Below are 17,940 nucleotides of genomic sequence, written 5' to 3'. Positions count from 1 at the left end.
GCCTCTCGCAAATTGTGACAGGCCCTACACATGAAAGAGGCCACACCTTGGACTAAATATTTTGCATTGAGCCTTTGAGGGAAAGTCTTATTTGAGTGTTGGAGCTTTGGCCTGAACCGTGGTCAGACCATCATCTGCTGAAGGCAAAAGTGAATATGGCCCCAACACCCCACAAAATGGGGGGTCCTGTTAAAATGATTTGCCCACAAAGGCTCATAGACCCTTCTAGATTCCAAAACACCCTGGGTGATTTTAGAATTCCAGACACATGCTCCATGGAAGGTTCTGTAGGAGCATGGAACGCAAAGCTCCTTGAAGCTATCGACACCATTGCTCCTTGTTGACCCCTCCAACCCTTGGGACAGAAATCTTGAATCCTGACAGCTGTGGTCAAATGGCTGAAAACAAACAAATTGAAATTGAACCTGGACTAGACAGAAGTGACAATCATTGGGAAGGCAGAGATCTTGAAGGACATTATACTTCCTACTTTCGATGGAGTTCATCTGACCCTTGCAGACTCGGTTAAGAGCCTGGGGTTATAAAGATCCAGAGGAGTTAGCCGTGTTAGTCTGTAGTAGCAAAATCAAAAAGAGTCCAGTAGCACCTTTAAGACTAACTAATTTTATTGTAGCATAAGCTTTCGAGAATCAAGTTCTCTTCGTCAGAAGCATGATACATGCATCTGACGAAGAGAACTTGATTCTCGAAAGCTTATGCTACAATAAAAATGGTTAGTCTTAAAGGTGCTACTGGACTCTTTTTGATTTGGGGGTTATAGTGGATCCATTGCTACTACTAGAAAAATGAAGTTAAGGCAGCCGCAAAAAAATGCTTTCTACAACCTCATTCTAGCCTGGAAGATGGCTTCTTATCTTGTCACGGTTGACCTGGCCACCTGGATCCATGTTATGATAATATCAAGACTTGACTATTGTAATGTGCTATATTCTCCCACCTAAGTTAACTAGGAGACTCCAATTGGTGCAAAATGCTGTGGCTCGACTGTTATCAGGAGCGAGCAAGAGCATGAATATCACTCCCATCCTGCAGTCACTCCATTGCCTACCTTATTAGTTACTGTGCTCAGTTCAAGGTATTGGTTATCACATACAAAGCTCTTCATGCCCTTTGTCTGACATACCTACGGGACCAGCTTCCTTCCTATGTCCCTCCATGGCAACTTCGGTCATCTGAACAGGGTCTCCTGCAGGTGCCACATTGCACATGAGCTTTCTCTGTGGTGGCCCCTACCCCATGGAACAGCCCACCTGAGGACGTCAGGAGAGCCCCCACTCTCCTGGCTTGCTGCAAATGCATTATTCAAAAAGGCTTTTTACTCAAATAGGAGGGCTGTATTGTAGGGAGGGGCTCTCAGGTGCTTCACTAATGAGTTAGGGACCATAAGCTTCAACACTATGTTGCCTTACATACTATCTATTGCTTTAAATATGTGCTCCTATGAGCTACCCATGCTTCATGTTGTCTAATGTCAGTCGTGGAATTGCTTCTGTTCTGTTTCAGCATTTCTTCAACTCTGTACTGGATTCTTGCTAATGCAACGACTTTGTAAAGTTGTATCCATTTACCCTATGGCACTGTTTATGGAAATGACCTTGATACTGACTGTACTAATCTCACACTGGGTAATCCGGCTTGAGTCTCAGTGAGAAAGGCAGACTATAAATGACATAAATAAATAAAAATAAATATAAATTACCTCCCACTCCGGGTAATCGTGCTGTTTCAGTGATCCCTTATGAGTTCCTGGCAACACAACCAGGCACCCATTGCTACGGTCAATCTTTTCCATGGCAGTCCAGGCACAAACAATGAGATCTGCCGGTCGGAAGGGGAAGAAATGCAAATCCTGGTGCATGGGGTGTCGAGAGCTCTTCTTCCCTGCAAAAGTTATCTGCATTAACTTAACAGCAGAATTATATGTAAAAATAAATAAGCATGTTAAAAGCTAGCAAACACTGATCTGCTGTAAATGAACAGTGAAAAAATGAAATCTTGCCCTCATAGCTGACTTATGGCGACCCCTGGTGGGGTTTTCATGGCAAGAGTCTAACAGAAGTGGTTTGCTATTGCCTGCCTCTGCAACCCTGGTCTTCCTTGGAGGTCTCCCATCCAATTACTAACAAAGGCCGACCCTACTTAGCTTCTGAGATCTGATGAGATCAGTCTCTCCTGGGCTATAACTGGGAATTATCTGTCTTCTTTGGAATGCATATAGGCTTCACACCATGTAATTTTCAAGTGGGAGGACCCTTGCTACTAGAAGCACTGGGGAAATTATACTGGTTAAATTATATTCAAGGGATACAGATATATTTTGCAGCAGTACAGATCCAGATTTCAATTAGAGCCTGGGTGAGTCTAACAACTGTGAAGGCATCCTCTAGCTCGGCTGTGTTTGCCCGCAAAAACTGAACAGCCGTTGTGGGGCTAGAGTGGCAGCTCTTTTGAGGACTAGGAAGGAGCGGCTGTCCATTTCCTGGGAGCTGCCTGAGCAACTAGTCTGTCACCTTCCAGACTGGGCAGCCAGCTTATATATGGAGACCTGCCAGGGGTGGCAGGAGGTCATTTTGGATCCTCACCATTTTGGAGAGGAGCGAAGGCAGGTTATAGCGTCAGGTTATTTTTATGTTACCTCCGTTGTTAATTTGAACAAGAAAATGGTGGAATTGGTTTTCAAGGGGGGGGGGGTCAGATGAGTGCTGCTAAGTGAGATTGGGCCAATGGGAGGAGAAAAGCAGAGACTGAACAACGGAGGTTTTCATTGTGCGATTTTATGATATACATCAGTACTGATGTTAAGAAGGAGAGAAGCACCACCATTTGTCGGGCATCTGCTCAGTTTAGTCTTCTGTTCTGAGACACACTTAAACGGTGCAGAAGAGAGAACAAATCCTGCAGCTCCCAGGCCATGAACCAACAGGCCTGGTGAAGGGCCCTCCGGTGGTCCCTTCCCTTCATCTTTCCCTGGTTCCTCTTACCATGTCTATTTCCCTCTTGGTTCCCTGCCCCCAACAAACTTCCACTGGCACCCCCAAGTTTGAGGGGGACACACTTCACTTGTACTTCCCTCCGTGGAGTGTGTACATGGAGCATGCTGCACATGTACCGCTGACTGCCTCCGAGTGATAATGGAAGCAGTACTGGCACAAACCCTACATAGCTGAGACAAAGAAGAAGGATAAAGCCAGACAAGGGGTACAAACACGGGTCATATTTGCATTGAATCAAGCAGCAGCTCAGCGCAAGCCTGGCCAGTGCTAGATCCCTCCGTTCAGATTTTTTCCACAGCAGCTCAATAAGCAGACGATGCGCAGCATTTGAGCATGACGAGGCCTTCCCACGTGAACAGAGTATTCTGTTTCTTATTTGCTTGAACGTGCCTTACCAGGATCTGGAGGTTTGTTTATCAACATGGTGTGCATAGCCAAGATGTCTGGTCCAGTAAAGCATTCAACGTATTTTATTATCTATGGTAAACAAAATGTGTTGACTTATTTTAAGCGCTTCTAGGTAACTACGGTTCTTGAGGTGGCTGTCTCCACCTGCTGCACAGCCTTTTTGTGGTTAAACCCTCCGCCATGTGCCAGAAATTCAAAGATGCCCACAGGCTCAAAAAGTTTCGGGACCCCTGCAGTAGACCATTAGATACATCTTTAAACATGCTAAACAATATGCTAAACATTATGCAGAAAGCCCAACAAAAGATTATGTGGTGAGTGAACCAATGTTGAAGCAGCAACCAATTTTACATACTGCTGAGAGTCTTCTAAATTTGTTTTAAAAGTGGGAAAACTGGCAACACGTAAGTTATGGCCACAACCCACCAGCAAGCTTCCAATCAAAAAGAACACAGATGTCCCACTCAATTGACTGGGAAATGCTCTCCTACAACCCCCTTCAGTTGTGGAGCCTCTTAGACCCCATTACTACTCTGCAGTCACCTGTGGTTAAAACTTAGTAAGACTATTAATATCATGGTGATCACCAGGCAGTTTGACTTGCGCAGACATGCTTTCACTAGAGTCAGGAAACTGAGCAAAAGGTAGATAACTTATACAGTGTCATCCTATGGGGCGCGACTCCCGGCCATGGATTTCAGTGGGCTTAAACTGGAGTAACGCTTCATAGGATTACACGATTCGTGTTTCCCAATTAGTGCCGTTATTTAAATGGAACAGGTTTTCTGCATTTTTGTGTTCTAGGATGAAGACCACTACTTTACTCTGGAAATTGGATTGATCTACACACATATTTAAAGCAGGTAAAGGTAGTCCCCCTGTGCAAGCACCGAGTCATTACTGACCTGGAGGGACAGTCATGTCTCCGGGGATGTCGCATCACGATGTTTTCTTGGCAGACTTTTTACAGGGTGGTTTACCATTGCCTTCCCCAGTCATCTACACTTGACCCCCAGGAAACTGGGTACTCATTTTACCGACCTCAGAAGTATGGAAGGCTGAGTCGACCTTGAGCTGGCTACCTGAACCCGGCTTCCGCTGGGATCGAACTCAGGTCGTGGGCAGAGCTTGGGCTGCAGTACTGCAACTTACCACTCTGTGCCATGGGGCTCTTTTAGAACAGACAAAACACACCACACCAACCTTCCAGAATGGTGGGACTTTATTATGGACTATATATGATGACTATTCATTTACTTCATTTATACCCTATCCTCTTTCTCCCCACTGGGCCGCAAAGTGGCTTAAATCATTCTCCCCCCCCCATTTTTATTTTATAAACATTACATTACAAATACAAGGCTGCTATAAAATACAATATTGTGAATCAGCTTACATTAACACTAGTATAGTCTACAAGATAAGAGATAGTGTAACGTGATTATAATATCTAACAGCAGATGAAACATTAGTGATTACAGTGCAACAGATTCTTTTAGTTTAAAGATACAAAGGAAAGGTGCCTGGGAGGATGAATAATATCATTGCATGTTAAGTATTCAAAAAAAGGGAACCATATAGAGAAGAAAACAGTTTCTTTTGGGTAGTGCTGTGATTGATACAAGCTGACATAGATTTTCTCTTGAATATAGTGATCCCATACTTTCAGCATCCAGCTTAAATCATTACTGTCTCCTTCCTTTTACTCTCGCAAGAACCCCATGAGGTTGGTTAGGTTAAAAGTGTGTGACTCGCCCAAGGTCACCCAGCAAGCTTCCATGGCGGAGCGGGGATTGGAACCTGGGCCTTCCAGATTCTAGTCCACTGCTCTAACCACTATACTGCACTGGCTCCAAAAAGATAGCTACAGAGCAAATATAGTGGGTGCTTCGGAAGTCCCCACTCAGCCCTGAAGTTCTCCAGATGACCGTGGTGCAGTTACTCTCTCCAGCATACCTACTTATAAGGGACACCATTCACAATTAGCGTCGTTTGAAGATATTATTCATGACCTCACATATAATGCAGATACATGTGAACTTCAGGAAACTAGATATAGCTACAGATGGATTTTTTTACCTGAGGCAGAGTGCAATATCTAAAGAGTTCATCAACATCCTGAAAGTCCTGTATTTTCGTAACTGCTTTCTCATCGGGAACAAACTCTGACTTAGCAATTGAGACATCTCTCATGATCAAGAGCCCCGGCACCTTCACATCTCTTCTGCAGATTCGTTCAAACTCATCTCTGAAGAGAAGGTTGTAGTTAACAACAACAACAACAACATTCAATTTATATACCGCCCTTCAGGACAACTTAATGCTCACTCAGAGCGGTTTACAAAATAGGCTATTATTATCCCCATAACAAAACACCCCGTGAAGTGGGTGGGGTTGAGAGAGCTCTGAGAGAGCTGTGACTGGCCCAAGGTCACCCAGCTGGCTTCAAGCGGAGGAGTGGGGAATCAAACCCGGCTCTCCAGATTACAGTCCCGCGCTCTTAACCACTACACCAAACTGGCTCTCAGTTGGCAGACTTTGAACAATTTGCGGCATTTAAAAACTAAGGCAAGTGCTTCAAACATTAAAAGTTCTAACTAAAGGCTAAAACTGAGAGATCCATACCTCTCACTCTATATGCTTGTAGAAGCTTTTGACCACCCCCTGTTTTGGTCACCAGGTCCCCTTACCCTCCAGGCAGGTACCCTCATCCTCCTGATGTCTTTGTGTGTGCGAGCTCCAAGCATGGTGTGATGACATCACTTCTGGAGTGATGTCATTGCACAGGCCATGCAAGTAATCCCTAGCTTCACGACACGCTGATTCTTAAAGAATCAGCCCATTTGGGACCCAAATTGGCCCAGCGTGAACAGGAGTGCTCCTGAAGCTTGCGCAATGATGTGGAGTGACATAGTCATGCTGCACTGGGAGTGTGCCCGAGGAAGCCTGTTCTCCCATCTCTTTTCCCCACCAGCCCAGTGAGTGGTAGCGGAGGGCAGAGGCTGGGAGTGGGGGATCCCCAGCGCCCACTGGGGGACCGGCAAACCTGCCTCCTATACCAAGCAGTTCCCATTTTAAGAATACAGCTGCAGACTCTGGCCTTTACCACCCTGTTTTGAAACATTCCCCCCCCGCCCCGCTTTGTATCATACATCCAGCCTGGTGAAGAGTTCTAGATAACCAAAAACGTGTACTCTCTCTTGCAATCTTTTGGATGGCCCTAATATAACTGTACATGACTTATCTGTTGGTCTTCCCTGCATGTGGAAATAAGCTATTTGCAGTCTCTACCAAATGGCAAACTGTAACTGGAGAGAGAAAAACATCTGATCTCTGTAAAGCAACCCGTGTGTTTTCAGGCAATCTAATTGTGCAATTAGACTGATCATCTGTACTTCACCTAAAACGTTCAATGTCCTCATCGGAGACCAGATTTTTTATGACCAGATAACCATTCTCCTCATAGAAATGCCGTTGGGCTGGAGTTAAAAGATTATTATCCAAGGTATAGCTGTGGAAATAAGAAAAATTACGTAAGTACTTATCATCAAGATGACGAAACAGTGGAGTCCTGTGGGATTTTTGCAATTTTGTAAGGCAGAACTTTGAGTTCTTAATATTTTATGAACATAGCTATCAAATGTCAAGTTACTGGGCCACGTTCCCATGTCTCCCAACATGTCTCCCTCCACAATTCTTAAATTTTGTTTCTCAACCCGAAAGTGACAACCCCATATTAATATTTTTGTTCAAACTTAAGATAATAATACATAGCACAGAGTGAATATCTGAAATAGCTTAATTTCTGCACACGTGTCTAGTTTTTTCTTCTTATATACCATTCTGAATGTTAAATATTTCAGGGAATGGCTGCCTCTGAGGATTTGTAGGTTTCTACCAGATTTGAAGTTTTATGTATGCTATTTTTAAGTGGACAGTGAGCAGAAGCCTTGAGGGAGGTGGTTCTTAGCCTTGTCCTTCTGGATCACGTACCCCTTGGCATTACCGGCCCTCTATCACTTTATACCTTCAGGAGACCTTCCCACTCTAATGTGACTGCTCTGGGTCCCTTGTTCAGCCTCCCACAGAGTGTATTGGGCACATCCACGGTGGTCTGGTAAGTTCATGCAGAGCTCTGGCCGGGCCTCTTGGCACTCTTTACTAGCCTCTGTGGACTCAGAATGCATCCTGGGGCACGGCTAAGAGTTGTCCTAGGCATTGTACCGCCAGACAAAGATCAGCCATGCTTGGAGGAAGTAGCATTTTTTAATCACTGAAGTTTTAATCGAGGAATTCAACGTTATCAAAAAGTTCACCAAGTCTAAGCCCCATCTTCTAAATCAAAAGCAGGGTCTCCCGGCTTCCTGCATATCACCACAAAAAGTCTAAGAACGTCTGGCCTGTGTTTCCAAGCAAGAAGAAATAATGTAAAGTATCACATACCGGAACTGTACCGGGTGTTTCACAGAAGCAACTTGGGCTGAAGTAGGAAATGCTGTCTTCAGAGTAAGTTAAGGCGAAAAAAAGAGGAAATACATTCTTGACAGTTTTAATTTCAGAAATGATTTAGAATAAAAGGACCTATTGGCTCTACATGAAGTTTGCAGCTGAAGAGCAATTCAAACGCAAGTCTCCCTAGCCAGTATGGTGCAGTGGCTAGAGTGCTGGGCTATGCTCTGGGAGAGCCGGATTTGAACCTCCACTCTGCTTTGGAAGCTTGCTGCATGACCTTGGGCCTTTCGGTCACTATTAGGCTAATTTACCTCGTAGTGTTGCTGTGAGGATAAAATGGAGAATGATATAAGCTACTTTGGGTCCCCACTTGAGATACAGGCATGGTATAAATGAAGCAAATAAAATAAATTAGCCACTTCTCAACCCACTGTATCACACTGGCTGACACATGGCATGCTAAAGTCCCAGTTGACAGCAGAGGGTAGGACCCAAAGCAACGGGCTTAAGTTACAGGCAGAAAGGTACCGGCTGGATATTAGGAAAAACTTTTTCCCGGTCAGAGTAGTTCAAAGGTGGAATCAGCTGCCTAGGGAGGTGGTGAGCTCCCCTTCCCTGGAAGTTTTCAAGAAGAGGCTGGATGAGTACTGGTCAGGGATGCTTTAGGCTCATCCTGCATTGGGCAGGGGGTTGGACTAGAAGGTCTGTATGGCCCCTTCCAACTCTGGGATTCTGTGAAATAATCAGTTTAAACCAACCGTGTGGTTAATCCTATTGATTTTGACTTGGAATTGCATAAAGTGTAAGGGTCAGTGTCAAAGTAAACAACCTGCAGCTTTATTCTTGATGGAAAACGAGCACGATAACTGTTACATAACTTTATCGACTGGCATCTGTATGTATTAGCTCTCCTATACCTATCTATGGTTCATGTTGATTGTTCTTGTTTTTGGCCTTCAGGAACTATTTTAGTCAATTCTGCCGCTAGATATAAATCCTCAGATATTTCAGTTCTTCATCAGGGCCTGGAATCCAGAAGGTCAGCCTGATGCTGAAGAAGCCACTTTGCAGAGCCACACTAGAAAAAGTTTTGATCAGGCATCTGATGAAGAGAACTTGATTCTCGAAAGCTTATGCTATAATAAAATTGGTTAGTCTTAAAGGTGCTACTGGACTCTTTTTGATTTTACTAGAAAAAGCTGGCTATGCCAATGGCAGTCATGAAGATTCATGGACAGACATGAAGATGTAGACATTAGTCACATTTAAGTCTGCACACAAACAAAAAGTATGCTAGAACTTGTCCTGAAAAGACACGGACACAAATACGTAATTGTTGGCCTGGATCCAAGTACACATTCCAAAGACGGGATGTATTTGACCGTGCAGATTTCTAATTCCCCTCACTAGAGCCCAGACCATGTTAGCAACTGCCAGTGGCCCAAAGACACTGTCTCACTCACACACACACACAACAATTTTGTTTTGGATTTTGTCCGAATCTGTTCCGGAAGCCAAGCTTGGCCAAAAAGCAGAGTATGACTATAACAAACAGCTGCAGAATCTCCTACAAGCTGAGTATCTAAATAGGAGCAGTGGCCAGTCCCAGTGCTTCATCATGAAAGCAGCAAAAGTAGGCCCCACAGACGTAAGGCAGGAAGGCCTACGTGCTCAGGGACCCCTCTGGATATACAGAAATTAACCAAAATTAAAATTAACCAAGGGGTGGGGGAGGATACATCCCGATGAGAACTGAAAAAGCTCCAGAAAACAGAAAATGGAGAAGAATCGAGTGTTAAAGAGGGAGGGAGGGGAAGTTCAGCTGCTCAAGCTGCCAAAAGCCACTGTGTTCCCCACTCTTGGGATTATTATAGTAATTCCTGAGCCATCTTTGTACCTTGGTTTTCCTTGTTTCAAGATGGAAGTGATCCAGAGATGAAAGCTGGCAGATCTGTCCAACCAGCCAGACTTTTGCCAGTACTTCTCCCCCAGACGAGCAGCTGCCCTAATATGCCCCCTGTGCTGTGCAAGATGGCAAGCTTCCATACCAGAACACAGGTGTGGGAAGGAAGGGGAAGGAATTGGGTAACGTGCGTTTAAAGCTGGGGCACACTCAGATGATATCATTATCGTCATTAGCTTGTCTGCAGGTTTAAGGAGTCACATGGTCATTTTTGCTTATAAACATGATGTGATTACGTTTAATTAAGGGAAATGCATTTTGAAAAAGCAGAGTTAAGAAACTGGGAACTCTCATGCAAGTCAGAAGCAAAAAAAATGTAGACATGAGTTTTATAAAAAATGCAAAAGCCAAGAGTAAGATTTAAGGTATTGCAAGATGAAAGAAGTAGAGGAGGGCTGGCAGTCCCAAATATCAAGTTATATTATGAAGCAGCTGGTTTGGTTTGGATTACAGAGTGGATCAAAAACTCTAAGGACAGACTAACACGTTTAGACGCGGCTGACTTGCCTGATGGGCTACAGCATCACTTTTGGGTGAAAAGAAGAGCAAGGACACAATGAAATGCTCTTGTCCTAAGAGACAGCTTGATTCAAATCTGGGAATTGGTTAGAATGAGAATAAGCTCTATGACATCACCAATATTTCCACCAATTGATGCCTTTTGTGATAAGAATCAGAGAAAATATAATGACTTTATAACTTATCAAGATACGATAAACTCTCAAGGAAAGATAAAATCATGGCAAGAAATTTGTGATGAAGAAAATACAATGTTTGATATAACTTCAAGCAGTCTCCGGATTAAAAGAAGTCCTTGAGGATTACGGATGCCAATTGAGGGATCTTACTGATTTTGAGAAGATAATCAGGCAGAAAAAGAATCATATATTGGACCAAATTTACAAACTTTTACTTCAATATGATACAGTAGAAACAGAACAAGTTAAAATTTGTATGATAAAATGAATGCAGAATTTTGGAGAAGCTATCACATTTCAACAATGGGGAAATTTATGGACTAAGAGTATAAAATTTACCGCATGCCAATCACTTAGGGAAAACGGGTATAAGATGTTTTTAAGATGGTATATTACACCCAAAGATATTGAAAAAATGGACAAGAAATATACAGGTTTATGCTGGAAGTGTAAAGAAGCAGATGGCTCCTTTTTTCATATGTGGTGGACATGTAAAAAAAGATTACAAATTTGAAAAGATATACATGTTGAGATTCAGAAGATTTTACGAGTTAATTTTGCCATGACACTCCAGACTACGTTGTTGGGAATAATACGATAACATTGACAGAACATTACATGAACTACTTCGGTATTTCTGACCGCAGCAAGAGCAAGCAAGCAAATGGAAAGAAGAATGCCCCACTGGAGAAATTTGGAAAGATAAAATGTCAGAATATGTGGTGATGGCAAAACTGACGAATAACGTTAATAGAAGATCTATTAATAAATTTGAAGAGAAATGGGGAAGATACTTCGCTTATAATGGTTAAAATTTATAAGAAGTTCTAGTTTTGTAAATCTGAAAATGATTGTATATTGATATATTTTATAATTTGATTTAAGATAGTTATATAAGGATAATTGATAGATTAGTTATATAACTGGAAAAACAGATTGTATGATTTGGAAATATTGGTATAAAGTTAACATGTTTATTGAAAAGTAAAGTATAAGCACAAAGTAAAGAGATGTAGAAGGGATATAAGAAATTCTTCTTGTTCAAGATAAGGAACAGAAATAAATAAGCTAAAATCATTTATAGTATTTCATATTTGTACTAAAAGTCATGGTAATCAGTTACATCAAGAAACAAGTAGTGATATTGCCAATCATTGCTATTGTTAAAAAGGAAAAAGACAGCATGAAGTAATAATGAAATAATGAGGTATTATTATTATTATTATTATTAAATAATAAACAGGAATAGGCTTGAATTTTGCTTGTGTAGTACAGATGCAAAAATATATACTAGTTAAGCTTAATAATTAATTAATAATTATATTAATCTCTATTTTAATATTGGTAAAGGTTTTGTTTTTTGAATCCTGTATTTTAGTAACCTTTGTAGCACATAGTCACATATTTGTCTTGACTTTCCTCTCCTTTTTGCCCTCTTTTTTCTGTACTCCCTTTTGTTTAAATAAAATAATAAATAAATAAATAAATAATGCAAAAAGATTGCTCAGAGTAGACATAACTTCAAGTTTTATAGACAGGAAATTTTTATAATAAAGAGAGTATTTATTAAAACATAAACATTTTTATGTGATAAAAGAAGTGTATTTTTGCCTATCAAAACTGAACAAACCACATGTCAGATTGTATTGGACTATTTACAGTGAAAAGAAAGTTGGCACATAAGTTAGAAATCCTTGCACAGAATTAAAGGGAAGAAGTAAAAAATATTACCTATTCATCTATAAAATGAAAAAAAAACCATGCACAAACATTTATATAAAACTTTAAACTCATCAGCTCTTCAGATGTGGGCGAGGGGGGTCACTGGGAATCCCATGAAGAGATACCGTATTTTATATTTCATGTTTTAAAAACAATAGCTCTTCCTGTATTCAGGCGTGTAGCCAACTAGTCCATGGAAAATTCAGGCAACCTCTTGCCTGCTATTTCATCCCCCCAACAGGTTAGTGAGAATAAGGTTTCAAGCCATCTGCTACTTTTGCCTTTGCAAGTCCCAGGGCTGTCACTGAGGGCTGTCACCAACAGGGAAGAATTGGTAGATGAGATGAAGGTGGTGGGGACCTTAGAGGGAAGTGACCATGTCCTCCTTGAATTCCAGTTGCTGTGGGGGGCCAAGGAAGTTCATAGCCAGACTCGTAGGTTAGATTTTCGTAGGGCCAACTTTGATGAACTCAGAGGCTTGATGAGAGTCATTCCATGGGGGAGTGTGCTGGAAGGGAAAGGAGCGAGTGAAGGGTGGGCCCTTCTCAAACACGAGCTTTTGCAAGCTCAAGCCCTCATTATCCCAGCAAGATGGAAATATGGTAAGGGCTCCAAGAAACTGATGTGAATTTACAGAGAGCTCCAGAATAAGCTAAGGGAGAAAAAGGAAATGTTCAGGAAATGGAGAGAAGGACAGACCTCTAAAGAGGAGTATACAAGGGTTACTAGGTACTGCAGATCAGCCATCAGAGAGGCCAAAGCTCAGTACGAGCTGGGTCTGGCCAGGAGGGCTCGCTACAATAAGAAAAACTTCTACAGATATGTGAGAAGCAAACGCAAGGTAAAAGAGGCAATTGGACTGCTGTTGGGAGTAGATGGAGAAACTCTGATGCAGGACAGAGAAAAAGCAGACAGGCTTAATGACTTCTTTGCCTCTGTTTACTCCCTGAAGAACTCAGGCACATCTAGAGATAGTAGAAAATGTGGCAGGAAACCTGAGTGGCTAATTGACATTGACAGAGAGGTTGTGGAGAGGCATCTGGCTGCACTAGATGAATACAAATCCCCTGGGCCGGATGGGGTGCACCCAAGAGTGCTGAAATAACTTTCTAGAGAACTTGCAGAACCCCTGCCCATCATCTTCAAGGCCTCCTGGAGGACTGGAGATATGCCACAAGATTGGAGAAGAGCAAATGTTATCCCAATCTTTAAGAAAGGGAAGAAAGATGACCCGGGAAACTACAGGCCAGTCAGTCTGACTTCTGTTGCTGGGAAGATATTAGAACAGATTTTAAAGGGATCAATCTGTAAGCATCTGAAGGACCGCACAGTGATCCGGGGAAGTCAGCATGGTTTTGTTCCTAACAGATCTTGCCAGACCAACCTGGTTTCCTTCTTTGATCAAGTGACCAGCTTACTGGATCGGGGGAACTCTGTTGATGTGATTTATCTGGATTTCAGTAAAGCTTTTGATAAGGTCCCCCATGACATTCTGAAAGGCAAACTGGAAGACTGTGGAGTGGACTATAGGACAGTTCAGTGGATAGGGAACTGGTTGGAGGACCGCACTCAAAGAGTGATGGTCAACGTTGTTTCATCAGATTGGAGGGAGGTGTCCAGTGGGGTGCCGCAGGACTCGGTTTTGGGCCCGGTACTTTTCAATATTTTTATCAATGATCTGGATGAAGGAGTGGAAGGGCTGCTTATTATATTTGCTGATGATACCAAATTGGGAGGAGTAGCAAACACCCAAGAAGATAGAATTAAAATTCAACAAGACCTGAATACTCTGGAGAAGTGGGCAGCTGTGAATAGGATGCAATTCAACAAAGACAAGTGCACAGTATTACATCTGGGCCACAAAAATGGGAAGCACAAATATTGGATGGGGGATACACTTCTGGGCAGTAGTATATGTGAAAGGGATCTTGGGGTAAGAGTGGATTGTAAACTAAATATGAACAGTCAGTGTGATGCGGTGGCAAAAAAGGCTAATTCAATCTTGGGTTGTATCAAAGGAGCCATAGTGTCGAAATCGCGGGAGGTCATAGCCCCTCTCTATACTGCCTTGGTCAGGCCACACCTGGAGTATTGTGTGCAGTTCTGGAGGCCTCACTTCAAAGAGCATGTGGACAAAATTGAGAGGGTGCAGAGGAGAGCGACGAGAATGATCAGGGGTCTGGAGACTGAGCCCTACGAGGAAAGGCTGAGGGCCTTGGGAATGTTTAGTTTGGAGAAGAGGAGGTTGAGGGGGGACATGATTGCTCTCTTTAAATATTTGAAAGGCTGTCATTTGGAGGAGGACAAGGAGCTGTTCCAGTTGGCAGCAGAGGGTAGGACCTGAAGCAATGGGCTTAAATTACATGCACAAAGGTACCGGCTGGACATTAGGAAAAACTTTTTCACAGTCAGAGTAGTTCAAAAGTGGAATCAGCTGCCTAGGGAGGTGGTAAGCTCCCCATCACTGGCAGTTTTCAAGAGGAGACTGGATGAATACTTGTCAGAGATGGTTTAGGCTGATCCTGCACTGGGCAGGGGGTTGGACTAGATGGTCTGTAAGGCCCCTTCCAACTCTATGATTTTATGATTCTAGGTTGCCTGAAAATCAGCACAGGCTTGGAGACGGAGCCCACCGAACCTCCAACTGAAGTCACGCCTGCTTAGCTTCAGCCACGCTGCAGTTCCCAGAGTATTTCTATTCAAAGGGCCTAGGAATTATCACATTTTCTCCTGGCTATGCCCCTACACTTGTGCAGAGGTTTGTTTCCACTGGAGCATACATGCCCAAGCGTGAGCCACATTCTGGCAACCCCCCAGATGTACTGGGGAGGGAAGATACTAGGGTGAACTCTTATACACCCAACCCTTAGGTGCAGGGTCCAAACAAACATGAGCAGGTTGCAGAATGACACAAGATGATGATTTGCATATTTGAACCAGAGTGAGAAATCTCTGGAACCTTTGGAAACACCTTGACCATGACCTCAATAACATAAAGGGAGGAGAGCCGATCAGTACACAACTGACACACAACTTATGTAAGTTACAGGTACAAAGGTCAGAAGGAAAATCCAGCAGAGCTGCAAGTCTGGTTTTCTAAAAAATGATCACTGCTGCCAGCCCTCTAAAAGGCAACGAAGAACTGCCCCACACAACGCAGCCTTCTGAAATTGCTAAAAAGTTCTGCAGAATCCACACGGGCCCTGCTGATTATATCCGTCTGATGATTACCGTCATCAAAGCAGCCAACATCATTTTCTATCCCTGCAGAAGGTTTGCAGCTGTACACAGATCCTGAGAAATGCTAACCGCAACCGAAGTATTTTTAACACCACAGAGGCTAAAACTGATGCAAGCTTTAGTAAGCAGTGTGCTTGATATTCAGCAATTTTTCATTAGGCACAAGGGTACTCTGATTCATATTTGAAAAGTATGGTTTCACACTTTTCTTTCTTTTTTGGATTCAGGTCACAGCCAACTTATGGCTACTCCATAGTTCAAGTTCAAAGAGTTTATTGTCTATAGCCGTAGGCCATCACAATTCACCGAACAACTCCATAGTGTTTTCACGGCAACAAACGTTCAAAAGTGATTTGCCATCGCCTGCCTCTGCAAAGCAGCCCTAGACGTCCTCTGTGGTCTTCCATCCAGGTACCAACCAGGGTTAGCTTCCAAGATCTAACAAGACTGGACTAGCCTGGACGGTCCAGGAAGCATACTGCAACATGCGTGAGCTTTGAGCTGGTCAACAGAAATAATTTTGGAGCAACACAGCTTTCCAGCATAACTAATCATAGGATAAAAGGTGAGAAATACAGATGAGCCTTTGATTTCAGAAACTGATTCAAGGCTATATACACAAGATGGATTTGAATAGTTTCCTTTCCTTTTCTAGCAAAGCGCCTAAGAACTGTATAATTAGCAGAAACTGAGCCCATGAAGTTTCCATCACCACCTGTTTGTATGCCAGGGGAAACCACATTTCTAGAATTCTTCCAGAGGCACAGTTGTGTGAAATGCAAGACAGAGTGGCAACCTGTTACACACTTTACTTGGAAGCATACCCCACTGAACTCAATGGGACTTCCTTCTGACTAAACGTGCAAAGAATCAGTCTGTAAAATGGATCTAACTGGGCAGCTGCAGGATCACAGAATAGAGAGAGCGCAGAACATATTACATACTCAGAAGCCAACGAGTCAACCCCACAGACCTGCGGGCATAGAATTAAGGGGCCTCTCTGGTGGGATTTCAGTTAAGCAGGAGAAACGCTCTACTGTTTAACTGAAAACACTTCGCGTAGGGTCAGAAACCTTTTGTCAAAACTTTGTCAAAACGCGGAACAAAAGAGCCAGTAGAGAAGCCGAAACATTTGCTGAACGGGAAACCCTATAACCTGACTGTTGACTGACATGTTGATTGAGATGTTTGACAACCCAAACACGAGTTTTCGGTGCGAGCCCTTGACTAGGCAGCGGCGCACACAAGGAGGCCTGGCCGTGAGCGAGGAAAACTCTGAGGCGCAACGAACTGCGGCCCACTCCGCCCCTGCTGCGCAGCCACGGCCCCCCGGCGGCGTTTCGCTCTGCGTAAAGCCCCCCTCAGACGCCCCTCAACTCTCTTCCTGCCGTCCCCGTCCTACCGCGGCCATCCGAGCATCCCGCCCGCCCGCCCGCCCGGCGCTTCTTTTAGAGCTCCGCTTTGGCTCCGGGGCCGCAGGCTGAAGCGAAGCCGGATCCTGCGAGGGGAAGGGGGCCGCGCGGACTCGCCCAGCCTGGGGGAAGCGGAGCGGCAGATCTGGGCCCGGCGGGGAGGCCTCGCTCAAGCCCGGGTCGGCCCAGGCGCGGGAGGGCGTCGCTTCCTCGAGCAACGCGCCGGGCGGCAGGGCACGCAAGGGGGCGCCGGGCGGGCCCCGTTCTACGTCCGCTGCCCGGAGGCGCTGAGCCCACCTCGGGATCCGGCCCGGCAGAAGTGCCCCGCTGGCCGGGGAGAGAAGCAGCCGCCGCTAAGGAAGCGCCGGCGGCCCGCAAGAAGAGGCGGAGAAGGATACGAGGGAGCCGGCGGAGGCCCCGGCCGGGCGGAGGTGGCGCAGGAGGACGGCCAGCCGAGCCGGCGCAGCCTTGGCGGGCGCCTCCATGTCGCTCTCGCACGCTGAGGGGAGCGGAGCCGAGTGGGCGAGGCGGGCCCCGCCAAGGGCATCGCGTCGCATCGCAGGCCGCGCCCCTGGAGGGCGGGGAAGCCGCGGAGCCCGGCAGGCGGGCAGGGAGGGGAGAGGCCGGGCGACTGGGAGCCCCTGCGGGGGAGCGGGCAGCGCGCCAGCCGAGGCGCCGCACCGGGCAGAGGGCCCAGGACGAGGCCGCGGGAGCCCCTTCGTCGGAGCGGCGCCGCTCGGAAGCGCCTCGCCTGGGGGCCTGGGCCTGGGCCGCGGCTACCCACGCGCGACGTGGCTGGGGGTGGGGGTGGGGGTGGTGGTGTGTGAGAGAGAGAGAGAGAGAGAGAGAGAGAGCCCTCCGCAGAGTCTTCGCCGAGGCTGAAGCAGCGGCCGATGAGAGGCAGCCTCAAAGCCCCCAAAAGCTTCCAGGAGCCACGTGGGTCACCGGAGAGAGCCGCACGAGGCCTTTATTGGGACGCACCAAAGTGACAGGTGATATCCTGCAAGCGCCTTCAGTCTCCAGTACTCTGG

At 45.0% G+C, this 17,940-nt stretch overlaps 1 protein-coding gene across 1 annotated transcript in view; it reads right to left on the bottom strand.

The window, feature by feature from the left end:
• Positions 1–17,485, bottom strand: part of LOC129336018 (phytanoyl-CoA dioxygenase, peroxisomal-like) — a 29,055-nt gene extending 11,570 nt beyond the window's left edge. Inside the window, exons 1-6 of the mRNA XM_054988972.1 lie at positions 17,308–17,485; positions 7,866–7,921; positions 6,823–6,933; positions 5,502–5,670; positions 3,410–3,491; positions 1,721–1,902 (exon numbers count right to left, since the gene is read on the bottom strand). Coding sequence (XP_054844947.1) covers positions 1,721–1,902; positions 3,410–3,491; positions 5,502–5,670; positions 6,823–6,933; positions 7,866–7,921; positions 17,308–17,466 — 759 coding nt within the window. The 5' untranslated portion in view covers positions 17,467–17,485. The remainder of the gene's footprint in view (positions 1–1,720; positions 1,903–3,409; positions 3,492–5,501; positions 5,671–6,822; positions 6,934–7,865; positions 7,922–17,307) is intronic.
• Between the last annotated feature and the right edge of the window lie 455 nt (positions 17,486–17,940).

The sequence above is a fragment of the Eublepharis macularius genome, chromosome 9, assembly GCF_028583425.1.
Source record: "Eublepharis macularius isolate TG4126 chromosome 9, MPM_Emac_v1.0, whole genome shotgun sequence".
Classification (NCBI taxonomy): Eukaryota; Metazoa; Chordata; class Lepidosauria; order Squamata; family Eublepharidae; genus Eublepharis; species Eublepharis macularius.
Note: the sequence above shows the minus strand (reverse complement) of the source record. Positions and strands in the feature narration are given on the sequence as shown.